General features: G+C 41.4%; 1 protein-coding gene across 2 annotated transcripts in view; it reads right to left on the bottom strand.

The window, feature by feature from the left end:
* Positions 1 to 27,243, bottom strand: part of cdh4 (cadherin 4, type 1, R-cadherin (retinal)) — a 194,085-nt gene that overhangs the window by 32,782 nt on the left and 134,060 nt on the right. For both annotated transcript variants that reach the window (XM_056401263.1, XM_056401273.1), the window contains exons 6-7: positions 14,363 to 14,518; positions 9,769 to 9,913 (exon numbers count right to left, since the gene is read on the bottom strand). In XM_056401263.1, the coding sequence (XP_056257238.1) occupies positions 9,769 to 9,913; positions 14,363 to 14,518 (301 nt within the window). The remainder of the gene's footprint in view (positions 1 to 9,768; positions 9,914 to 14,362; positions 14,519 to 27,243) is intronic.

Below are 27,243 nucleotides of genomic sequence, written 5' to 3'. Positions count from 1 at the left end.
TGTTACTGTTAATGAATTTGTGCTCAGGAAAACTCAGAAGACAACATACCCATTTATAAAAAAGAAACAAGTCAATCAGACTTTGCAAATTGCTGTGACATTCTCTGTTCTTTGTGAGGCAACTTTTAGAGTGAGAGCTATTACAGAGAAAAGTACGAAAACACAAACAAAATCTGTTAAATAAGCCCCTATTTTAAGCTGTGCTGTTTTCTGCTCTCTATATAGCCAAGCTAGTGGGGCAAAGTTTCCACCTCTGCAGAGTCCATTTAGTAATGAGCAGCGCTGGGTCTTCTGCCATTTCCACCATCCATTATTTCAGCCTTCAGTGGCTCCGTTGCTGCCCTTAATGCTCCCATGCTCTCTCCCTATTTGTCTTAGAATCACAGATAAACACTGCCATTTAAGGCGGATAGCACAGAGGTGGTGAGGCAGAGGGTGTGTGTATGTGTGTGTGTGTGTGTGTGTGTGTGTGTGTGTGTGTGTGTGTGTGTGTGTGTGTGTGTGAGTAGTGTATGTATGCCTGCATTTACTTACAGGTACGTGTGTGCATCTGTATGCATGTGCTTGTGTGTGTCCTCGCAGCACGTATCAGGGTGACAGGCCCTGTGTCCCCGCATCTTCCCCAAGCAGAATTATTGATTTGCACGAGTTTGTCAGCTGGGCTCACAAATGCGATCAGGCAATTAGGAGCACTTTGTGCTGGAAAGAGGAGAGATAACCTCGCCCCTCTCACAGGGTTCTGTGAAAATGTCACTTTCCATCAGGCAGCCATTTACACGCTGCCGCCGCCACTGCTGCTGAGAGAAAGAGACTGTCAGCTCACAGGAGGGGGACAGCAGAGAGAGGAGACAGCTAAAGCACGAACATGCTTGAATAAGAGGACATTGTGAGTAGAGGGAAACTTAAGGAAAGGGAGATAAGGACATAGAGCTGAAGTGTAAAAAGGTGACAGGGAAGCAGAAAAAAGAGGAAATTGGTAATTATAACGCCTACATGTTAGATTGCCTTGTCTAAATCAATTAGAAACAAATTTTTATAAAATTTCTGATGGACTTTAAAAATATAGCACTGTCTTCATGATAGTGGGCACCACAAAGTATCTCAGCAAACTAATGCATAAGCACTCTGGTGACTTCAGTGGGCATGATGGTGGGTGGTGAGTACCACGCTGAGGAGGAACGAAACCAGCAATGTTCAATTATCACATCAAAAGCAATCAAAACTGGTCGATGAAAATAAGTCTTGTATGTTTGAGAGTGCAGCAGAAGTAAGAAAGTCAAGTTTGCTTCACCACCTCTTACTGATAAATGTAAATGTCTCAGGCGAAGGGTTAGGGTTAGCAGGAGAGATGGTGGATTCATGGCAGACTTTGGCGGTCCCCCTGTGGGTCTGAGCAGTTACTGGTGTCTCCATCCCCATAATTGGGTCTAGATGGGACCATCATTCCTGTGACAGCCTGCATGGACAGGATAATTGTAGCCTCGATTTTCAATTTAAAACTTCATTAAGTTTCAAAGCCGGATTTGTCACTTTGTCCAGCAAACAAAGGAAGAGAGTCGAAGAAAAGACAGGAAGTAGAAAAACAATTACTCCTGTTCCACCGAGGACGCCGTCAATATATAATCAACCTCTCCAGTCCCACAGGGAGGGATAGGATGCGATGCTGAATCACACGTTGGCACTGCTAACTTTCATTTCAGTGAGGAGGATTCGGTGATATGATGATGGTATGCTTTTAGATTCAGAGCAAGGCCATGCCTGAAAGGGTTAATCTCTGAGCCTGTTTAATTCCTCTTTAATTTGAATTCTAATTCCAAATCCTAATTGCTTTTCCACCAAAATCACTGGAGCCGAAAATTTACGTGGTCGGCCATTTTAGTCACGTGACTGGAGATCAGCGGTGAGGTCTATCTGCTACCTAAACATTAGTCAGTCAGAGTCAACATCTGCCTGCCAATTAGAGAGAAGATGGAGAGAGACGAAGATGGATATAGATGGACAGATAGAGCAGGAACGGGGAGATAGGCACACACAGATCCAATGATAGGAAGCCGAGGAGGAAATTACAAAGATGAAAAAAAAAAAACCCAGTCAAGATGAGAATATAGGTGAGAGGGTTTATAAAGACCACTAAAAGCAAAAGTACAAGGGGAAGTCAGGTAGTGAGAGGGCAGGGGGTGGATGGTATAAGAGGATAATAACTCTCATCAGTGGAGGGAGATAGAGGAAAAGAAAAAAGTGGCCGTGGTACAGTAGATAGAGAGAAGGAGAGTTAGAGGTTGAGAGGTATAAAAGAGGTAAGAAAAAAGGCTGAAACCCGGCAAGTCTTGGTGGAAGTGATGAAGGGGGGCACATAGTGTTCATACAAAATCCTCTAATGGAGGCCACTGCACTCTGAGGACACAAAGAAACATTCATACCAGTGAAACCATTCGCAACCATTCACTACTGATCAGAAAAAGACTGGAGGAAATGCACTGGATGCTTTTTTTGATCCCTACAATTGCACGATAGTCATTCCTATGATCTTTACCTACTTACTTCCATTCAGGGTTACAGGGGCTGATGGTGAAGTGGGACGAGCTAGTTATTTCTCATGTCCAGCATTTCAGCTGCAGTAAAAGTCCTGAGCAGTTTCTGCATAGACAGTGGCAGGTGACGGGCAGGTGAAGCACCAGCACAAAAGAGAAACGGTTTCATTAGCACGTGTCCGGTTCCTTACAGCTGCACTCCTCTTATTTTACACATGAACCATCAGTTTACTTGTCAATCTTACAAGCTACTTAACCTGTGAAAACATTTGTATTATATCTTTTGTAGCTCTGGTGCATTGTGTCAGTGCTGCCTTACCAACTAGAGGAATGTAGTTGCAAATATAGCGATTGTAGAACAAATCTGGGCCTCTGCAGTACTGAATTTGACCATCTTCGTTAAATCTGTCCCTCACAAGTCTCCAAACTTTATGGAAATAATATACATATTTATGGAAAGACTTCAAGGAAGTCAAGAGAAAAAAAAACTGAAACTGAAAAGAAGATAAGTCTATTTTGACATCTTGTCTGAGTTGGCTAAAGCTGGAATCACGAAAACATGTGCACATTTCCACTGGTCTACACAGAGAAAGGGGGTTTGGGTTAACCACAGATCACAGCTGGACCTGAGCATCAAGCAAACTGATTGGTTGATCCAACTCCTGTCAGGAAACATTATACTCAAAATCTGTTCAAGTATAAAAGACACAGCCATGGAAAACATCTCTAAACCACCCTCATCCACTTCTGCTTACGTGCAGCACAGAAAAGCACTCTCCAACCTGATGGTCACAACATGAACCTACAGTACTGTGAAATCATCCAGGAGAATCCTTCATTTCAATGTCAATAAACATGGAGGATCATTTACAAAAAATACTTTAACAAAAGTAAGAAATACTCCTGGAGCCAGCAGCTCTACATCTCTTATTGGTAGTTCACTGGCTTCTCTATCTTATCCTGTGTTTTCTCATAGAGGGATCACTTCAGTTTTTCTGTGCATTCACTGAATTGGTATCTACAACATATTGGAAAGGAAGAATTATGCACCTTAATGTATTAGTTCAACTACAATCAAACAATGATTATTTTGTTAACACTGAATACATTTCTGATGAGGTTTTGAGACTCCCTACCGACTTTACAACACTCGTACCTGCAGGTACATGGAACTGTCTGTGTATTTCCTGCCTGTGGGAACAAACTGGTAAAACAGGCCCTCTGTGTTAATAAAAACATGTGGCCCATCATGATGTGTTCTCGCAATGACTGTATCACATACATCGACTTAGAGTAAGAGACACAGTGAGAAACACCTGCTGCCACTGACGAAGTCCAACACACTGAGTGAAACATCGTTGTGCTCCTCCACCTCTACTCGCCTCCATCACTCCATCTCTCCCCTCCTATGCCTATCCCTAATTATCCCCCCAGGCAAGAAGGAGAGAGAAAGCCTCTTAAATCTCTTGGAAACTGTTAGCAAACTCTTCAGGAGAGAGGTAGAGGAGAGAGAGGAGAGAGGAGGGGTGTGGGGTGTGGGGTGTGAGGGGTATGGGGTGTGGGGTGTGGGGGTGTGGGGGTGGGGAGAGAGAGACGCAGCACCCCTGTCCCCCCTCGGGAGGGCAAATCGACTGTGAGAGAAGGCACTCAGCTGCTGGTTTTGATCTCGCACTCTCATTTCAGAAGGCCTTTTTGAGAAAGATGGTCCATAAAAGGGAACAACTTGCTGTCAGAGTCGGGGATGTGGGGGAGGGAAGGGGAAGAATGGAACATCACAGGGCAGATGTTCTGAGTACGCTGCAGCCTCCGAACACAAGAGCTCTCTGAAGGAGTCAATGCCATGTCGACAAATCTTTATCTGAGGCCACTTAACACAACGCAAAGACTGTCTCATGTCACAGTCTTGAAGATTTCACAGAGTTTCAGATCATTTTGGTGACCTTACTTGAGCAGGCAGAGGTATTTCATGTGGATTTTCATTTTACGTGTGTTTTACATATAGGCCTATTTGCACACGTTTAATAGGTTTATAAGGTTTCCCATGATTATCCACCTAGTTTCACACTGCATCTCATCTATTCCTCATTAGCAAGAACTGAATGTGATCAGCCACCTCATTTTGTCATGTACTGTTTTGTTAGGTTTGATTACCGGCACAAATTGTATTCTATTAGTCACAGGTTCTTGGTGCTGAGCGGGGTCCCGGTGGCAGAGAGTGACAAATGAAGCCGTTTCAAACAGATCCTGACTGACAGTTTGATCGGATCTCTGCCTACGTGACATCTGGTGACGGTGATAAGGGTGGTTCCCTGTAGGTCTCCCTCTTTGATGGCTTTCACACAGTGCTAGATGTGAAGATGTGTTGTAATGCTTCAGAGAACCTTTGATATCTGGGTCTGTAGATACAAAATGTGATACTGCTGCAGCTTTAAACATATCTCCCCCTTTGCATGACATTTACAAAAATACAAGCCTTGGATTATAAGGGTTTGTTGCTATGAGGTACATTTTTGAACTATTTCTATATATTTGGGCTATTATGCACAGTGAAGGCTTTCCTTTGTGCACAGGTGTATTCAATGTCCTCCTCACTGGGTGTGGTAGAGAAGTTTGTAATTAACTCTACATCTCATGTGTCCTATTTCATCTTTCTTCCCTGAGTACATGAATCTAATTTATCAGAAGTCCTTTAATTTGTATAAATTCACACGTTTTTCGATTAGAAACGGTGGAACTGAATTGTTTAACCTTTCCTAAATTTAAAGAAATGACACTGATCAGTAGTGGTATCCACTCATGCAGATCATTTCCCTTTTTTTTTGCCAGGGTTTTAGTCATCTCTGCGTCTGTCACCATGCCCATACAAGTGGAGTGAATAAACTTACTTTGTGGTGCTTCACAGCATCAAGAGGTAAGTGAGATATTGTTTTTTTAATTGCTTGTTGGTTGTGGATTTGGGTAAAGTAAGCGTAAAGAATTTTTATTTTTTATGATAGCAACAACCTGCTCAACAAAGCAACAAAGCTCATCTCTGCTGTTTCTGAGATCCATGCAGTCCATGGTAACAGGTAATGATTTTGAAACCCCAAAACATGCCTGTAACTGTACTACTTAGTATATCATTATGTATTAATAAATTTGAATATTCTTTGATATGTCGCCTCTGGTCTGACCTGCTGTGGACAGTGTATGGCGGAGAATTGAGGTATTCCAGCAGCATCGATGCCCAGAGCACCTTGCAATGCTGTGACAGGTTTCAACACGCCACCTGTTGCAAGGATGGAAGGAGACTGTCTCCTGGGGGTAACACCCGAGGGATTTCTATGGCCATCTTTTGATTCCACAGAATAATCTCAGCTGCATGCAGATGCAGGATGCACACTGGAGGATCTGTGGTGCTCTGCATTGATCCCGCAGCTCTTTTGATTATGACTGAAAATGTCAGCCGACTTATGTGTCACAAAACTTAATGAAGAAATGTATGTTATAAATACTGTAAGAAGGAAGGAGAAGAGCAAGGGGTCAAGTATAGCGAGCAACTGGAGCGTCGTGATGGCCGAGTGGTTACGCGTACCATAATGAGACCTGAGCAGCAGGTCCCTGCTTCGACTCCTGGCCGGCCGGACCCTTAACTGCATGTCTCTCTCCCACTGTCTCTCTTCTGTATTTCCTGTCTCTCTCCACTTTCCCTATCACATAAAGGCATAAAAACACCCAAACATAACTTTAAAGAGAAAAAAAAAGAGAGTAACTGTCAAAAAATAAAAGAGAAGATGAGGCACGAGTGAAAAATCTATTTGTGCCCTATTTAAGTTCAGATAATTTATTGAATGTTAACATTTTTTGTTGTCTTTGGTTTTGCGATTCTGTAAAGGTGTATAGAAGACAATTTATTCAAAGTCAGAATTTCATGTACATTACCTCAGGTGGATAACTTAGCCCTTGGCTGTGTATCCTGTTCTCTAACTGCAGGGATGGAATCGATGCAGCTGGGTATGAAAATCAACTTTGGCAAAACCGTGCAACATTTAACTGGAGGTCTAAACTGGGTCCATTAACAGTGAGTAAAGGATTTAACTGGTGGAAAATGTATTAAAGGCTTAAATGGGCCAGAAATGTATAAAATGTATCCTTGAACCTACAGTGAAGATGAATCATGCTCATTCGTGTTTTCTTTGTCTAAACAGGAAATTAGGCCAACACAGCTTCGCAGCCTATTTTCCTGATTAAAATTCATCAATTCAGAGACCAATCACTGAGCTTCACATGAACAATACGCTTTGTTGACACCAAACTCTCAACACCTGACACTGTGTGATCAACAAACAAATGTTAGGTGGCAGTGATTACTTAATGAAGAGCAGAGTAATTATATTGTACATTGTGTAATATATTTCTTGTTTAATTACTACAACAGATTGCATTCTGTTCAAAACAAAATATAATTCAGACTTTTTTTGTCGTTGCATGTTATCATTTTAGACTAAGCAGAGAGCATCAGAGTGAAAACCCAAGAAAGTAGCTTTTGGAATCTCTGGTTGCCCTCACTAATTAGGAGCTCTGTATATAGACCCAAGCTCCACTGAGGAGTAACCAGTACTCTCTCTCACTCACACACACTCACTCACTCACACACACACACACACACACACACACACACACACACACACACACACACACACACACACACACACACACACACACACAGTCGATCCCGTACTTGCTCATCCATTTACGCACGTACACACGTACCACAACATGTTTTCCTATATTGTTTACAAATCCCCTTGAGATGAAATTGTAACAGAACAATATCTGCACGCTGTGAAGACAAACACGGGTCCTCGGGGTCTGATTGTTAGAACAAGAGTTCTTCCAGTTGAGACATGAGAGCTACTTGCACATTCTGCTCTTGTGCCTCGCTTGGCACTGACCACAACTCTGTTCCCTGATTTGGAGGGAAGGTCTACATCTCTCCATGCTCTGCAGAATCTGATAATGATGCATCCGGCCAAGACACTGTAAGACAAATACCTCATGAGCTTGCCCTCGTCTGAACCGACCAAAAAAAATCGAACTTATGGCAAATTCGCACTTCAAAATGTTGTTTTGGCGTTCAAGTCTGAGCTTATTCAAGGCCACTGGAAGTGAGATTGAAAAATGAAGGTTTTCTGATGGAAAAATATTGCATTTGATTGGTTGAACTGAGACTATATGCTCTCAAGTTCAAGGGGGGTTATGTACACAGATACAAACCATTTAAAAAGTTAAAGATGTAAACAGGATTTTTCAGCAATGAGAGACTGTGCAGTACATCTTTCTTAGAATTTTTAACAATAAAACATTTTAGCTGTTCATGAATAAGTTGATATAAATGATTTAATGCTTCCATTCCATCCAAAGGTATTTTATGACTTTTATGACCAAAAAGTTTGAGCTTATATCATCCTCCTTTAACACGACTCAAGACCAATTTCTGTTCACTTCTTTAACCACAATACAAGTTCTGAGCTTGTATGGTACTTTAGCAGGAATCTGATAGGTGCAAATGAAAACTTATGCATATAACAAACTATTAGAGACAAATCCCCACAACTATTGGTTAAGGCTGTGGTTCCTCACCTGGGGGTTGGGACCACAAAACCAGGTTGCAAGATAAATCTGAGTGGTAAGATGATAAATAGGAAAGAAAACCAAAATAGAAAAGAAGAAGAAAATACATATTCCTGCTACATTCTCTAATTTTTTTTACTTGTTAAAATTGATTAGTTTTACTTCTTCAGGCTTCTAATAATATTCAAATGAAAACACGAACATGCTAAATGAGTGCTTCATTGAAGAGGCTCATTTTTTGGTGAATGATGAACTGGACGTTCACAACTAACGATCGTGAACGTGAGCAGGGTTATCTCTGATGAGAATTAATGACGCTCACACACCAGAAGGTGGGGATAATGCACCAACAAGCTGTTTGCCAACTGCCAAAAAAATCAGTAGAAGAAGAATTGTGTTTCAAGGCATGCACCAGGTGTCTGGTGCTGGCAATTCAATCAACGCAGCCACTGGTACTGCTCAAGCTAGTTCATATTAACATTTGAAGGGTTTTTAAGAACAAATCAGTGCAGATTCCAACTGAAAAAAATCTCACATTTTTATGCAAATTGTGTCAGCTGGTTCTGAATAACAAGTCTGAACGTCGGCTACGTATTTGAAACAGCACATCGAGTTAAAGCATCAGACCAGTAAATGGGGATGACAAGAAGACAGGTCAGACCATGAGCCAACAGCCACAAAGTTCCTGAACCTGAGTCAAACTCACAGCATATACACATAAATCATATACTTGTTTTTGTTTGTTTTGGCTTTTAAAAGTAATCTCTGTCTGTGACTTTATAGTAGTATGTAATAATACATTTCATTTGGGAAGTGCTAATGATTGGGGGCAAGAGGAGCAGGAAGACGTTGTACTGAAAATGAAAAGCTCAGAGCAGCTCATTTAAAAAAATGGAAGAAATGAACATGAACTGTAGTTCATTTTAATCTGCATGAACTGAACTTTGATTTAGCTCTTGTGAGGTGTGAACTTGCAAAACATTGAGTTTAGACTTGCAACTCCAAGTGGGGTGTTGTTTCCATGCCATTTGGTGTATTAACAATCATGAATGTAATAGCAAAAAAGTAACCACTCCATAGTTTACCAATTGTGTTTTTGTAGTGTTCGCTGTGTATCCATCTTTCCAGAGCTCTATTTCTCTGCAGTAGGGGTTTTTAAAGTCTCACACTATGGACACCCCCGCAACACACAAAATCAAGACAACTGCATCCCCAAGACACCTCGTCATGTCTTTCCTGTAGATTCAGGGCCTCATTTTAGCCTGTAATTTTGTATTTTTTTTTAAGTACGCCGATGCAAATAGATCTGAGGAAAACTTTAAAAGATGACGATGGACATCAAAGATGATGATATTGTTGGGAAGTGAAAGTCACACTGAATCTAAATGTGTGTAACATGAATTTGAAAATTAAGGAGATCAATTGCCTCCATGAGCTCATAGCCACTGTCTCAGCTCCAACTTTCCGAGAGAGGTAAATTATCATGATGAACGACATGCAGGAATTTATTTTACTCAAAACTTCCCCATCTCTCTGTGTGTTGTAGTGCAGAGTTTTCAAATGAATCTGCATTTTACCTGTGTTGTGAAGCCAGGCAAAGTGGCGTGGCAGAACTACCTCTTACCTGGTTTGGAGCCTTCAGCCACGGAGCCATTGTACACTTGATTCTGAAACTCAGGTCTGTTGTCGTTCATGTCGATCACATAGATGTACAGATCGATTGGATTCTCTACCTGGTTACCATTCATGTCCACTGCATGGGCTCGCAGCTGTGAAAATACAAAAAAAGCACAAGAGAGAAAGGATCATTATCACTGAATGCTGAATATTAGCTCCAAATATAGCTCAGCTGACAGGAGGCTGCTGGGTTGATTGATATGAAACTCTGCAGTCTGCTCTGGACTGGAGCACACGGCACAGCCTTGACTTTATTAACTAGCAACTTCATTCAACTGGCAAATATTCTGTTTCTTGTCTGCCAATGGGGTATGAGTATCCTGTTGGTATCTTGGCAAGGACCACAACAACACAGATAGGGGCAAAGTAGTGAAATGTTCCAGACACACAAACAACACCTATTTTGTTGTTAGCACAGCCAGAGGCCTTAAGAATATCAGAGAGGTGCTGCTGCTCAAGCTGTGGCTTCTTTTTGTTCGGGGAGAATGTTTGTCTCGATTTGTTTTGACAAAACCAGCCATTTGGATGGATGTCTCTGAATGATGAGTTCTTCCTTGACAATTCACAGTGTGAGAACAGAGAGAGCAAAAGACGAAGAGAATGAAGAGGGAAAAAAAAGTGGTGCTGGGAAAAGGCGAATGAGATGGCAAGGAGAGGAGGAGAGTGACTGAGCCTTGTGCAAGTAAATGAGAGATGAAAACACAAAGAGGCAGTGTGAGGGTGTGGGAGATTGAACAGGGAGGACTGACAAAAGCAATCATCATCTACAGTGGGATGTCTTAATCTCCACTGCTACTGTTACACACCCTCTGCTCCCCACCAATCCCCGCTAATGATATCTAACATAACGCAAAGCTTTGTAATAGCCCTGGAACCAAACTGGCACTGTTCACTGTGACTTACATTACTCTCATTCAATTGCCTAGAAATTCATGTCCTCTGCAGAAATGTTATTCAATCACAGCTTGGCTTGGTAAGAGGAGAAGGGCTCTCATTCTGGCTAAAACTGACACACTGGCAGCAAAATATTTGGTCTGCCACAACATAGACGAGGAGAATCTGCCTGCCAGCCTATTTACAGGAAGTCGTGATGTATTGTGGGGTGACATGAAAGATTGAATGGCAGCACCTGCCTTCACCGCAACAAAACTAATCATGTCGCCTTTTGTGCCTGCCTGTCAAGGATGTATCAAAACATACCCAAACACACGCCCGCTGGAGCATTCACACACGCATCCAAACACCAATTCAGACACATGTTTATGCATATCAACATGGATACTGACACAAGCGCACAGATACACACTGCGGAAACACACAGAGCCAATCAAAAGAGCCCTCTTAGGCCACTTAATGATCCTCAAGATGCTAGTTTTCCATTGGCTGAAGCACAGCAAACAAACATGGAGAGGAGACGCGATAAACAAACAAGCCCAATCTGTTTTCTCAGCTGTGAATGCTGCATACTGAGGGATGTGTGACTGAGTGTGTGTGTGTGTGTGTGTGTGTGTGTGTGTGTGTGCACCAAAGTCTGTCTATGTGTGTCCGTGTTTGTGTGCTCAATGGAGGAATTTGAAATGTGACCTGAGGTGCCTGGAGGAGTGTGTGTGCTGCGCAGAAAAATGCATGAGTGTGAACCGACATCAGTATTCTGCAGGGTGAGCTTTGGCATGACTGGACCAACCACAGAGGAGAAATACAGTTTGTATTTGGCCCATTGGTCCCTTTACCCAATATATGTCCCCATTTGTACTGTACGTCCAGGAGGCCCTTGACAATTTTGCACTGAATTCTGTCTGTAGAGCTGCTGAAATATTGTATATAGCTAACGCTGCTTATGCTAACTGCCTATCTACTTGATGTACTGTATAATTAGAGACACTTTACAAACAAATTGCTGTTACTGTTGTTATTTATTGTGGATTCATCAAGTTTTTTTTGGCTGATTAAATGCACAATCCAGACATGCTGCTATAACTACTAGTATTTTTTAGCCAGGCTCAGGATGGCACTGTTGGCCTGTCAGCGAGTTGGCCCACTACTCAACCGGTCTGGACTGAAATACCGCAACAGTTAATCGATGGATTTCCATGAAACTTGATAAAGATATTCAAGGTTCCTAGAAGATAAATTCTTTTGATTTTGATGATCCCTTGAATTTTCCTCTAATGCAGCCAGCAGGTCAAAGTTTTCAGTCATTATGTCAAGATCTGTTGGATGGATTGGCACAAAACATTGTAGGATAAAACACGCCCTGATAATGTAGCCCAATGGCTTTAATGATCCTGTGACTTTCACCAAGAACCATAACCAAGTCAAAATTTAAATATGTCTTTATTTATGAGCAGACATACCACAGCAGTTGTACCTTGGTTTTAATGCTATTTAGCAAATGTTTGCATGCTAACACACCCAACTAACATCGGCACGTTAGTATACTGATGTTAGCATTTAGCTCACAGCACCACTGTGCCCAAGTACACAGCCTCACAGAGTTGGTAGCCTCTTAGTCTTGTCAGCAGAAATAATCAATATCCTTATTGAATAATTCTTAATAGTTTACATTTAATGGTGCGTATTTGAAACCAACTGTCCAACAGCACTTTCAACCGATTGTCATCAGTGTAAAACACACATACACACAATTTACTCTGAATTACATGGATTCATGCAACCATACATGAAAAAGAATCCCAGACATTCGCATATTTGTTCAATTTTTGCTCGTGCCCTGCTGACTCACAGTAACTCTGTCTGACAAAACTGAAGTTCAGGCTAACACCCACTCTCCTCACCTCGCAGATCACTTCCCCCTGGTGCTAGTCTGACAGAAACAGCAGCCTCGTCTCTCTTTTCACTTGAACCCAAAACTAACAAGCAAAGTTTGGCCTGCAAGAGCACAGCAGCGCTGGGAACTTCTTGTCAAGTTGAAAGAAAGTAAGCACTGGACTAAATTTCCCCTGGGTCAAACTGCCTACATTCTCCTACACTAAATCATACATCACATCACAAGCAGCATGGGTCCACGGGAGCCTAAATGGAAGCCGCATTCAACTTCAAGTGCCCTCAACCTAACATGCTGTTTTCACTACAGGCAGTGTCAAACAGGAGCTGTTTACTGAGTGGCTGTCCTTTCCCAGGGACCAATAACCTGCCTACTTTATTGATCCCAATTTGCTGGTTGAGTGTAAGAGCAGGTATGGAGAGACAACAAACACACACACAGCTGTGTCCAGAGCCTGGATGTGGCAAGCGAGGGAACAAGAGGCTCGTCTAAAGCTAAATGGAACACATACACAAGAGTACGAGACCAACCAATCAAGAAGACAATCATTTAAAGCTTTGTGTTTGTTTATAGTCACTGCACGTACCTTGTGTGTGTGTGTTGGTGTTTATAATGTGTGCACTGACAGACACTGAAGAGATCCAGTCTCCTTTATTCTACCTGTCCTCCGAGACAGGAGCATGCCTCTGAATTAGCTCTATCAGCAGCGCAGCCATCTATCATGCTGACAGTCACGCAGGTGTTGTGAGTCTGACACCAGTGCTCACCGCGAGCAGAGGTGTTAGTCTTTGCTGATGTACACTGAAACCTATAATGTGTGCATATTAACCAATGGCCTATTGTTAATAAGTCTCCTGTGGTCTGCATATTTAATTCACACGTCTACGGAGCTGTTTAACCTGAGGTTCCAGAGGGGCCAGTCCTGAACCCAACCCTCCAGTTTCTAGTGCGTGTGTGTGTGTTTGTGTGTGTGTGTGTGTGTGTGTATGTGTGTGTATGTGTGTGTGTTTGTGTGTGTGTGGGGGGGAATCCTATGGGTCATAAGCAGGCTAACTATACAGCTGCCGGCCCGCACCTTTGAACAGCTCAGCTCCAGAGTGCACGAGGTGAAAGTGCAACTATGTGTGTGGGAGGCGAGGTAAAACAGGGCAGCAGTACACAGCGGAAAGTTGGGAGACACACACACACACAGAGTGAGAAGGGGTGGAGAAAGAGAGACCTGACAGAAACACTCATCATATATCAATCAGCTTTCGATTTGATGAACACACACACACACAAACACACACACTCACGCAAACCTTTGCAGTCACACAAACGTACGCACCCACTCGAAGCCACACCTGCTCATTAGCTCTGATTGTAAGAACAAAGACAACAGTTTTCTTTCACTCCACTTTGGTTCTCTCTCTTTTTCTCTGTTCTATACATCCCGCGCTGCTCTGTGCAGCTAAACCCCAATCTACATGACAGCTGTGTGAAGTGGCTGTGTTTTCTCAAAGCATTCTTCATTTCATTGCTGGATTCCATATCAATCAGACCCTGGAGAGGCTGGTGTAAAGGCAGCGCTTAGAGGCTAACAGAACAGCAGGTCTGCCGAATTGTGGCTGTGTTTTGACAGACAGCATTAGTGTTAGCATGAAAGGTAGATGTGGAAGAGAATAGGCAAGGCACGTTGCCACAGGGATAAATGGAGCGTAAATGGAGCTAGAGGGGAAACAGAAACAGACAAGACAGACAGTCGTTTCGTCCTTACATGGAAGGAGGCTCTCTCCTCTCTGTCCAAGGGTTGGGTGACAAACATGTTGCCGCTAATGGGATCTATGTTGTAGATGCCACTCGGGGGCTGATCAGCGCCTGCTCCTGTGATGCTGTAGCGGATGCCAACATCCTTGTCCTGATCTGAGCGGATCTGAGGACACAGAAACAGAGAAACAAGTTCAACAGAGAGGAAAATCTGGTTTTTAGCCCCGGCTTTTCAGGCTTTTGCTGCACTTGTAACAAAAGACAAAATGTTCAGAGCATGGTAAGTGACATAAATCATCAAAAACACATTGTCAAGTAAAAGGTTGGAGAATGGACTGAGAGTACATTGGTTGCTTGATAGATACCAATGCAGACTTTCTTTCAAGCTAACACTTGAACAGCCTGAAGAAAATTGCATAATTTGCAGAGAGGGAAATGGATCCATTGTCAGAATTTTGTCTGACCTGTTGAGTTTTTGGTTTACTTCACCTTCATGACAGTGTCTCAGTAGACCTTGAACAGGTATAAAAGGACCTTACTGTCAGCTACCTGTCCAGGATGGTGTGAAACTGATTTCTCATCTATGTCTGACTGGAGTTTAATATCTCAGTGTGCCTGCTCCACTTTTAACACTTGGCTCTTTTTTTCACATGCAATTCAAAATGTGACATTTAAGCGTGATATATTTGACTTTGAAAAAGTTTCAATATGAATGCCTCCACAGCCGCGGCAGTAAAAATATTAATACTTTTACTCAGCACCTTGTTGACTTTAAAGAAGACAAAAGGAGGAAAAGGAAACAAAAGGGACTGCAGTATTTCTTCCTCAGGCATTGATTTTCACTGGGCTCCTGCTGGTTTCTACTGTGTCACTATACAATGCAACAACATTAATTAGACATTAGTGAAAATTATGGGTCTGAAAGTGTTGCCAAGTGGGCATAGAACGCCTTCCACCTCTGGACCCAACTTGTAATCAATTACCTGGATAAATTAGGTGCTTGAGAGAATTTCTTATTCCTTCATTTATTTAACCCTTGTAGTATTTGTGTAGGTGTTAACAGGAATTGTTTGACATTTCGGGAAACACGCTTATTTGCTTTTTTGACGAAAGTTAGATGAGGAGATTGATATCACTCTATATCTGCACGATAAACATGAAATGACAGCCTGCAGCTGGTTACCTTAGCTTAGTGTAAAGATTGGAAACAGGGACAGAACAGTTTTCTTTTGGACAGAACCAGACCAGTTGTTTCCCCTGTTTAAATGTTATAGATCAGTAGAAATTAGGGGTTGAACAATATCCAAAAAATAATAATCATATTGTGATTATTATTATTATTATTATTATTATATTATTATTATTATTATAATAATATGAGTTGAGATTTTAGTTGGAATGATCATTTTTACATTTCATTTTGAAAATGATGAAGTGATTTTTGTTGGAGCTTGTACCAAACAGCATGTTCCTTTACGTCTGGAGAATATGATTTGTAGGCCGGGCGTCTCTGTCGCATCAATTTGGATATTGCACTTGGTCATATTGCGATTTCAATAACATTTCAATTAATTAAAGCCATAATAGAAATTATTAAAAAAAGACTTGGTCATATTAGGACAAACAATAATAAAAAATAAAAAAAATCCTCCAGCCCATCAAGTAAAATAATCACTGAATTCTAGTCCAAATCATTTGAATGGTGTTATTTTCATCATCGACAGAGTCCAACACTCACTACAACACACTCACATGCCAAGAAGAATAAACATTACAGTACAATTTCTTGTACATGTTTCATTTCTTTGTTTAATTACAGCACAAAACCAGCAATGATTCAGTCAGCAATTACATGGAACCTTGTTTACTATGGAACAAAAAGTGTGAGGAAAGATCTGAGGCTAAAATTCAGACCAGTCAGGGTCAATGCCTTTCCTACATACAGTCATAATGTACACTGTCAACATTATGAACATGATGTGCTCCGGGAAAACAACCAGTAAAATACTGCATCATGGAGACACTATCAAGTACTAAGAAGAATGATTTATAAAAATTATTTCTCTTATGTGCTCAATTTTTGACTGTGATCAGTTAATAGTCAAACAGAGAGTGTTGAGCAGTTCAGTCAAGCAGTGAGTCAAGAGTCATTTTCTCTGCTTAGACGGTTTAACCTGAATGATTTTTAGGGCCATGACGTCGTGAAACTACAATTTATTTCACAATGAAAAAGCCAAAATGGGAATTATGTCTAACAAATAAAGATGATTTTAGGAGGTAGACAGAAATTACAGTAGTTAATAACTCCCTAAACCCAGTATTTGATGGCTTATGGATGAGCTTTTATTAAGTGCCTAAATAATTGATTGTGTAGTAGCTGATTAGGATGCAACTATCAATTAGTTATACTGTAGATAAATCTGTGATTATTTTCAAAATTGATTGATAATTGTTTTGTCTATGAAATGTCCCAAATAGTAAAAAGGTAAATTATAATTTCCAAGAGCCAAAGGTGACATATCAAAATTGCTTGTCTTATCTAACCAACAGTCCAAATCCCAGACATATTCACTGTGCTACTATATGACAGGAAAAGCATCACATCTGCAGATCTGAGAAGCTGGAACCAGTGACTGTTTAGCATTTTTATTAGAAAAATAAAATAAAACAAGCGATTATCAAAATAGTTGCTGTTTAAGCTGTAGATGTCTCTCATGTTCAAAAAACATTTGTGGACCCTGGTCCAGTCTGCTCTTTCTTTAAGTGTCAAATATCTTCACATCATCTTTAATCGGACCTCGCCGTCAGGTTCTGAAACATGAGACTGACTTTTTTTTTTTAGGGGACTGAACCATCACTATGGTTACAAGTCAGAGTGAATAATCACAGAGTCAAATGGAGAAGAAGGAAAGGCTTGAGTCTTTTTTTTCTCTCTATCTTTCTCTTCCCCTCATATGCAATTTTACTGGTCTGTGGGGCTGCAGATCATGCATGAAAATGAAATTACTTCATCCGTTCAGCAGTGACGGCGGCTTCTGCATAAAACATCTCTCTGTTTGAACATGATACCCTCTCTCTTAATTTTCAACATGGTCCTCCCACATCCACAGTGTAGCACTCCACTGCGAGCTTTCACAGCCGCAATTTTCAATTCCTGAGCTCACTTCACTGTGTGGATCCTGCATCTGCTATTTCTGAGTGAAACGCGGCTCAGGATCCATATGTGGATCCTGTGGGTTCAGGTGTAATGAACAGTATTGAATAACCCCTATCAATCAGTGCACTGTACTGCACTCTCACCACTGTAGCATGATGATGATACTGTAAGGCTAATTAAATTCATTATTCACGACGCCCACCATCTGTCCATCAAAGCAGGGTGAAACTATGGCATGAATAATAATATAATTTGATCATTCACCCTCATCAGCAGTGTGGGGTGCGGAGCAGAACAGTTGGATTATGCATTTTAGTAATGAGAATGTGCATGAGAAATCCTCCTTTTATCTGTGAAGGAGACAAACATGTTAAAGCTTCACTGTTCAAAACAACGAGAAATGAACTGAGGCGCACCATGAAGAGTCCCATCTGCTTGAGCTGCAGGAACATGCAAAAAAAGAAAAAAAAAGAAAAAAAAAGAAAAAAAAAGAAAAAAAAAGAAAAAAAAAGAAAAAAGAAAAAAGAAAGCTTCATCACCTTGCATCTGCTATTTCTGCATGTAAGTATTTCCTGGGTGGATAAGAGCCGGCTCGTGGCCGTGTGTGTGTGTCTGTGTGTAGTGAAGTGTTGGACAGGTAAGAGATTCTCTATGTGTGCACCAAAGCGCGGATCAAAAGGAGCAGCTTGGTTCAATAATTCACAAGGTCGTCATGCGGGGAAACACACATGAAATTTTTGACTGCCATGGGTTTCTGCTTTTGCGTCAGGACGTCTGCTCAGTCACTGAGAGTGTGTGTGTGTGTGTTTGTGTGTGATCTGTCTATTCACCGAAACTTCAAAGCAGACCGTGTGTAGTTTGTGTAACAGCCCCAAGAGGAGACAAAGGAGCTCTTAAATGTCATGCGGCCTGTGCTTCTACGCCTGCTCAAAATTCAGCATCAAGGCCACCTGAGACCCGATGTCACATTCACCAGTGTCTCCTAATGAAGAGTCTTTATATCAATAAATTGAATAAATGAAGAAGCATGACTTCTTAGAGTCCTGGGAATCCAATGAGTGACAACTGCTAAATTGAGCCATTTGAATTGAATGCTAATGATGAAAGCTGGGATCTCTTTTCTTCTCCTCCTTTCTCTCTCCATATATCCATCGTATCTTTCATTCTCCCTCTTACTTTAGTAGCTCCTGGCAGATAGAATAGCTACTAATCACACTAAAAATAGCAGAGAGAGGGAGATGCAAAGGACTTAACTGGCTGTCTGTCTCCGTCAGATCAGACCAGGCATCAGATAAGTGACCTATTTGTAGCTCTTTGAGAGTGATTTCCTTGATTACTGACAACTGCTGGGACCCTGTGGGACAAGCTATCAGTGTGAGAAGAAAGATGGAGGAATGGAGGCAGGGAGACACGGGGAGCAAAAACAATGGGGAGTTGGGGAAAATTAGATGAAGAATAGTGTTCTGTTAAATCTCCTCAGGGTGACGCAAGGCACAACAGATAGAGGGAACGGAACGGAAAGGAATACATTTCCATTTATTGAGCATAGCGGCTGGCTCCCTAATTAGCACACTGTGAAGTTTCCCTCTGTCCAAATCTCATTTAATTGATCCGACCCTGTATGATCACCCTATCTACATAAATAGTTTGATGCCTACATAAACAGGGATTAATTTGCTGTTTATGTGATGGTACTATGCGTTTCATCTATTCACTCCACGGTGGACTCATTTCTAGCAATGCTGCAAAATGAACAAAGCAGCACTCTGCTATGCAAAGGACAAGCATGTGTGAAGCTGCAGTTCTCTTCCCCCAGCAGTATTCTGCTTCCAGGAAACAACGATCATTCAGCCAGGAAGTTATTAAAGGACAGCGGGCTGCAGGCACCCATGGGATCATTAAGGGTTACTATGTGCTATGGGCTAATGTCACACAATAATGGGAATCTGTGGTTTACACTCTTTGATAGCCTCTTTTATATCTTGTCTGCGTTTTGTGGTTCAGGCCTGTGTTGTAGTCCTCTGGTTTCTCTCTTTCTCTCTCTCTCTCTCTTTATTTTATAGCTCTTTATGGGCTCGGTCACCTCACTTTGCCTTTAAGGCACATCAAAACCCCCCCCACAGGTTACACAGGCTCAGGAGCCACACCAGCAGGAAGCCCCGAAGATCATTCAATACCACATATTGATTCAACACAATTTACAAACTCTCACCTACACTATTATCAAGATGTTCAGCATGTTGTTGCCACTAATGGTCACTTTTTAAATTGATCAAAAGCTTGAGGAAGAAGAAGAGTCCTCCAATGAACATGAAAAATGTGAAAATGTCACATATGCATATAATATGTGGGTAGTTAAATCAGTTTATTAATGTCTGGATATAAGAAGTTTCATGACTGCAAAAATAAGCAACAGCCAGTTCAAGTGGGTCCTGTCCATTGAAGCTGCTACGTAAAGGCCAATATGAACCGTTGCTTCGGCTCCAGTTTCTGATCAGTATTAGTTTGGAAAGGCATCAGTGAAAAATATGATGAAAACAAAGGTTGTCACCAGTTTGCTTTAAGCTTTTTGAGGACAAACAAAGGACATTATGTAATGTGAATGAGCTGTTCCTCTACATTCAAAGTATTATGATCTCCGCATACATAATAATTGGAGCATAAACACGAGTCTGAAGTTGATTACACATTAAAAGAAGTTTTTTCTGCTGCCTCAAAAAACAGAACTTGAGAAACAACAGGGGGAAAAGTAATGAGTTACATTTTACTTTGCTACATTTAAAGTTGAAATTTTCACATGATGAAATTAAGATTAACTGTGTGAGAAAGCAGCAAATAAAAAGTCAGTCAAATCTGCAGCTGCAGCAGAAAGGAAGCTGCTGGTGTCTCTGCAGCATCATGAGCTGTGGCTGCTGGAGGGCAGAGAGGAGCCGCTCTCAGCTCACTGCAGTCAACATACATGTTCTCAATGTTTACATTCACTGAACGAGGGTCAAAAAGAGGTTGCATCTACCCTGATTAATCTCTGATTTAATGCACCACCTGGCGACCACAGCAAGTGTCTCAAATCAAACACACCTGCCATGTTGCCTGAAAAACAGGTGCATGCTGTGTCTGGCTAATGCTAAATGTTAAAATACTGACGGCAGATCCTTCAGCTGCAACTTCTACATTCACTTCTACCGTCAGTGAGGTGTGCACCGCCTCTCTGCTGTTTTTGATGATCCCTGCTGTGACTGCAGAGCGCAGTGAGACGGAGGGGCTGAGTGGACTGGTTATATTTTGCATTGAGAATGAACGAACAGAGAAGTTGGATTTAGAGGAGATTGTGGAGGACGTCGTGGTGCACAATACTCAGAGTGATGTTCAGACGGGTGTGTGCAAAAATTGACTGACTGTAGTAACGTGCTGTGGAGAGCATCAACAACTATTGTGTTGCCTAACCACGTGGTGTTTTGTCCGTGTTTGTCGGCTGCTGTTGAGTTTATGTTGTTCATATATCTCTTTATTCTGCTGTTAGTGCTTTAAGAAATGGCAGCTATTTGATCTGTGTAGCTTAATATTACTACATAAGGTCTATGGACACCCGCCGTGGTGTTATTTTGTCCACCTCATTTATATCAATGAAGGTAGGCTCAAATATTAGACACACCTATCTGTATAAGGCAATATAGCTCAACAGCACTACACACTACATCCTCCAAAATGATAAGACAGTTCAATCGACAACTAAAATTGTTTAAACTAGAAATATCACTTTTCAGTTGTATGTCTGCACCAACCAGTTAAACTGCAGTGAATGTGGTCACAGCTTCCCCCTCTGTTCCTGAGTTACAGTGTTGAATAATGGCATGAACATTATGATGTCACAGTGAAGTTGACCTTTGACCATTTGGATATAATATGTCATCACTTTATCATTTTATCCTATTAGACCTTTTTGTTAAATACTCAAATTTTCTGTTAACTTATGTAGAGTATCACTATAGAAATCAGTAGAAAACTGATTTTTGTAGGGATGATTTTTTTATCTATGAATAAGATCTTTCCTCTTTCCCTTCATCTATCATTGGTTACATTTAATCTAATTGTTATATTTGTCTTACTTTTTGGGGCCTGAGCTCTTATAATTGTGTTCTTCTTAATCCTAAACCAATAGAGAAATGTTTAAAGGAGCTATTTGTAAGTTTTTTTTAGCACAGCTGCTTACCTACCAGTCTTGTCAAGGGCTTCAGCCATCGTTACGTTTACAGTACATAAGGTTATTATATGGTCTCTGAGCAGCGCTACTTTACCCAGATATTTGGCAGAAGCTGTCTTAATTATGGTTGACAGCTATGACAGTTAAAGCGTGACTGAGAGGCCGCCAGAAGGGTTCAGTCATAACCTGTCTGTGCCCTGAGTGGTTGGCATCACTTCCTCCCATAATGTATCTCAGCATGGAAATACAATTAATTTGCCTTTACTGCATTTACCTACTGCATATTAACCATCTCCGACCATCCATTGTATTGTTTGTGTTTTCCATATTTGGCATGTGGTGCTATCAGTGACATTTGTCTCATTCAGCAAAATAAATAACCGTGGTTATGCTGCTGTCTCTCTGATTTCTCTTATACATACACATTATTTCATATATTAATTATATTAATTGCTATTGATACATAGCTCACATTAGCAATAACATCTGTTTACTTGCTAGTCTAGAAGAAATGTTGCAAGTTCACAACAAACTTCACTCCTTCACTTGCCAAGAATTGTCTGTAGTGGTGGAAAGCAACACTCTTGTTTTCCTTCTATCATTACTTTTCTTCTACCGGAGTTAGCAAGCTGACCAGCTCGCCCTGGCCCGGGCGGCTTGTATCGTCTCGGTACCATACAGTCTGAAGAAGCACTGCTAAGAGGATTTATGATACCCTCATGTATTGGAAACGTAACGATGGCTAAACCCTTGGCGAGACAGGTAAAACAGATGTTAATGCTAATGTCGTCTATGTAGCAATAGCAAAACAAATATCTTTAATGTATGCAATAATGTGTGTGTATATCTCTGAGAAATCAGAGAGACAGCAGCATAACCACAGTTATTTATTTTGCTGGATGAGACAAATGTCACTGATAGCACCACATGCCAAATATGGAAAACACCAACAACACAATGGATGGTCAAGGATGGTTAATATGCAGTAGGTAAATGAAATACAGGCAAATTAATGGCATTTCCATGCTGAGATGCATTATTGGAGGAAGTGATGCCAACCACTCAGGGCACAGACAGGCTTTGACTGAACCCTTCTGGCAGCCTCTCAGTCACGCTCTAGCTGTCATAGCTGTCAACCATAATTAAGACAGCGTCTGCCAAATATCTGGATGCCTTTAATAGAAACTACTTACTGACTAGATGCCTCATATACTCAGAGGCCTGTTCCTCTTTTAGATTGTCTCTCACTCTGAACCCTCTACACGAGACACAATAATAATATGGTTATTTAGTGGAGATTAAAGCATGATTTTGTATTTTTACCGTCCAAAATTTAAATAAAGAGGCAAACTGCTCCGAGTCAGAATTAGTACGAGGTGTTCTGTCTAAGCACCTGATGGACGTATCTTCATGTAGAACCAGTTTAAGCAGAGAATAATCAGAGAATCTGTGACATTTTTAAACAGGCTTTAAGAAATATCCAAATCTAATTTGCCCTCTGATGCTCTTACTCTTCTCTGTTGAAATGACTCAGATTTCCCTCAAGTAGTGTGAATTTCCAGTAATTTCAGCTGCAAGCTCATATGTCTAATTTCTATTTGCTTTATTGCTCCTTTTTACGCTGCTGCCTGTCGACTTGGGGAATTGCTGGCAAGCTATTTAATGGTTTTTAAAATATGCTTTCAGTCTTCTTTGTATGTTTGCATGGCAGACTCAGAGCAGGTCTGGCACCTTAGTGAGTGGATTTAAAGAAAGAAAATGAGACTATCATGCTGGAATAGACAACTGTTTTTCCTATCCTGAGCAGTCTGACTTCAGAGTTGCTGCTGGGGTTAAAATATTCAGATCACACAGTAAACCTTTTGCACTTGTGGGGATGCTGAAATGGCTGCTAATATGAGTCACTGTGAATGGGTGAATTGCTATGTTAAACAGCATTATCAAAAGGATCTGTGCATCTGAAGACTACACAGACATCCTTGAAAATCGCTGTGTTTGATAATGTCTCATCTTTCCCTGCTGTTATACAGTATCTGTTTTCTCTTTGTTGAACATGAGGGAAATGGCAAAACTACATGCTTTTTAACTTCCTCTTAAATTTCAGTTTTGCATTGCTTTGATCCCTCCTGCTGTGTGCTTGTCACTCTTCAAAGCTGATGTGCCCTACTTTTGATGGGTAAGAGGAATTCAAATAGTCTGATAGACCATCCACATAAACATCCAGCAAAATGACATAGGAGGAAAATGGAAGCAGAGGATGAAAGAAAAAGAGAGATGAGCTGACAAAATGGAAACAAAATTTCCAATTAGGGAAAATGTGATACCTCAAGTTTTTGGCAGGCCTCAAACTTCTCTTCCTGCAAAATACAACTAGAATTACCATCTCGTGGTTGTATGCCTCTGCCAGCCAGTCAAGTTGAAGTTTACATCCATGTCTGTCCAGACTCATATGAGACATATAGTGAAGACTGGAGGAATTCAATAAAATGTATTAAGTGTATTTTGTATTACTTAGCACATAAACTCATAAGCTATGGCCAAAAACATATTTTGTGAGGTCACAGTGACCTTGACCTTTGGACTTTGACCACCAAAATCGAATCAGTTCATCCTAGAGTAGAAGTAAACCTTTGTGCCAAATCAGAAAAAATTCGCTCATGGCGTTCATGATGGACAGACGTTTGTACGTATGTACAGACAGACAGATCGATGGACGGAAAACCCCATAAATCCCCAGCTGTCGCTGGCACGGAGGCATAATGGCAACTTTACATGCAAGTGTGGTGATAAAGATCGGTAAAAGCTGTCAGTTCAGTGGCATCATGAGAAGTGAACGGTGCGGATGGTTTTAAAAATAGTCACACAGGAGGTCTGTGAGAGAGAAGCTGCAGAGAGCTCAGGTTTAATATCTCTCAAGTGAGAGCCACTGACAGCCACCGTCGCACACAGTTATCCTTGATACTCATAAGAACAGCTGCATCTGCAGCAGGCAGGCTAGTCCATTATGGATCAGAAACTGAATGGAAAATGAACCAAGCTCCATGCAGCTATGAAATATGTTTTTTTAACCTTATATACCCTCCTTTTCATTTGGTGTGCTCTCCCATTCTGTCTCTGATTGTGTTGCTATATCAGTTTGTCTATCTCTTTCTGTCTCTCACTCTCCTGCACCCCCTCCTCCCATTTCTCCCAGTGGGAAGGAAGCAGTGAGAGTCCCATCAATACAAATGAGCAAGAGTCACCACCTGAGGAAGGTTTGTCTACTCTCGTCCTGACACTGTTATTCAGCCATTCTTCTCCACTTTATAACACGGTCGATTGAATTGAATCCTTTGAGTTTCCTGAGGTAATGTTTCCATGAAGTGGATTTGGGTTTAAAGATAACAGGGTAAGATTTTTTTTTCTTGACAATTTAGGGAAACAAAGCTGAAACCTTTTGGGGGTGATGTTTTTCTTCCTCCAGAGGAGCTGTTTTAATGTGATGTATAAGAGAAAAAGACAATCCAGTTATAGGTGAGTGTGAAAAGAGGAAAAAAGCTTAGAGGAAAACATCTGAGAAAGCAGAGGCATTGTCAAGCAATATGTCTTTTAATGAAGAGCAGAAAGCATTCTGAATGCCAGCAGCATATCCAATAAATAACCTTCAAATGAAAGTGTTTGGCACGCTTTTAAAAAACAGATATGAAGTCTTTGGAGGAGAGATATTTTTTTCATCCTAAGCCCATATGGATCACAGATATCTGCAGGTTGTTCCTCAAATTTTGACCGTGAACCTTTCTGACATCTTTCTCTTACACTCAAATACCCTCCATCTCCGTCCTGTATGTCATTCATCATTACCCAGAAGAGAAGAAGGAGTCCCACAGCTTTAACATTTTGTATCTGCTCAAAAATAGATTCAACGCTTTCTCAAGCGTGCACACGTACGCGCACGTCACTGCCTCCACCTCAGACCATTAACCAGACAGAGGAATGAAATGTAGGATTGGAAAAAAGGGGGCAATTAGAGGGAGAACAAATATTAATGGAAGTTAAGAAGTGACTCACAAACCCAATTACGGCATTAGCCAGGCAATTTAGATGAGCTCTGCAAGAGGCGAGAATCCTGTTGAAATGTACCGCCGGTCTCTCTGCATTAACAATGCCATTAATTCCCCTGATTCACAGTGTGGGAGAAGAATAGAGCAAATGCAGCCATTCTGTCTCCCTTATAAAGACAGCCATATTCCCTAATTCTGAGATGGGAATGGAGGAGGCAAAGGCTGACGTCCTTGTCTTACCCGCCCCAAACGGGCCACAGACCCCCGGAGAGATTCAACTCGTTAAAAAAGCTCCATTCTCCCGCGCTGCCCAGTACAAGGACAATAGGTAAACCATACAACAGGTCTGCCATGAACAGATAATTACAGTGAAGGCATGGTTGGCTGCTGGAAAGGCTGACTAAAGGGAAATAACAGGGTATACAGAGATAGATAGATATAGATAGAGTTCTAGATGGAGGGAGGGGCAGTGAGGAGCTTTCTGCTGCTCTTGCACATTTCTGCTATTGTCAAATTGCATCCCTCAACCCAAGCTGCTGCCACATGCTCCCATAGGGGACATGCGGCCCTGACAGCCTGGCCAATCAGCTGCACCCTGAGGCCAGTTGAAAGCCCTGCTGGCATGCCTAAGGCTAGCGAGGTCCAACCAATCAGTAAGAGGCCAGGCTTGAAAGGAGGACCATGCTTGGCTCAGGGAGCTGCTAAGGCTGCCAATGAGAGTCCAGAGGGGAGCTGGAGTGGCTCAGAGGGAGGCTGCCAGAGGGGTCAGAGTGGACGAGGGCAGACTGACAGTTATTTAGTGAGAGGCTGAGCTCTGTGTCACTCACAACAGCACTCAGGCTTTGTACAACTGGGCTGGCTCTAATGGGACTGTCACATTCTAATTGTCCAATTGGGGATGCTGAGAATGACAAACAGACACACACACATGCAGTCAAATACACAGACAATACATGGGGACACACACAAATACACAGATATACACACACACATGCCCTCACAGACACAGGCATAAACCAGTAAACAAAAGCCAGCGTGCACAAACGTTTACACATAAACACCTTTGTGAACACATGGATCACACTATCCTGCATATCCATTCACAGCAAAGGCCTAGGGCCAACTGTTATATTACACCTGGTACTTCACCTTCTATGTCTATCAAATCTGAATATATTTAGTGTATATATTTACAGTGCTGAAAAAGGAAAAGTAAATCCAGCTTTGTGGCATTAATTGGATGAATAGATAAATTTACTACTAATGAATAAATTAGGGTTTTATCAAACATCTGGCAAAACTTCCTGTTTACATGTGTCTGCAGCTACATCACTGGCAGTGTTGGATTTAAATGACGATAAATGAAGATTTTCAAACCTCAGCTGTAAAATAAATATAGAGGTACTGTGGTATATGTCTTGACAGATCTCTAACTCTTCTAAAGTGAGGTTAATGACAAACAGCCTTGTGTGAAGAAGAGGTGAAAGTGAATG

The sequence above is a fragment of the Seriola aureovittata genome, chromosome 2, assembly GCF_021018895.1.
Source record: "Seriola aureovittata isolate HTS-2021-v1 ecotype China chromosome 2, ASM2101889v1, whole genome shotgun sequence".
Classification (NCBI taxonomy): Eukaryota; Metazoa; Chordata; class Actinopteri; order Carangiformes; family Carangidae; genus Seriola; species Seriola aureovittata.
The sequence above is the reverse complement of the archived record's forward strand: the minus strand, read 5'-3'. Positions and strand labels throughout refer to the sequence as shown.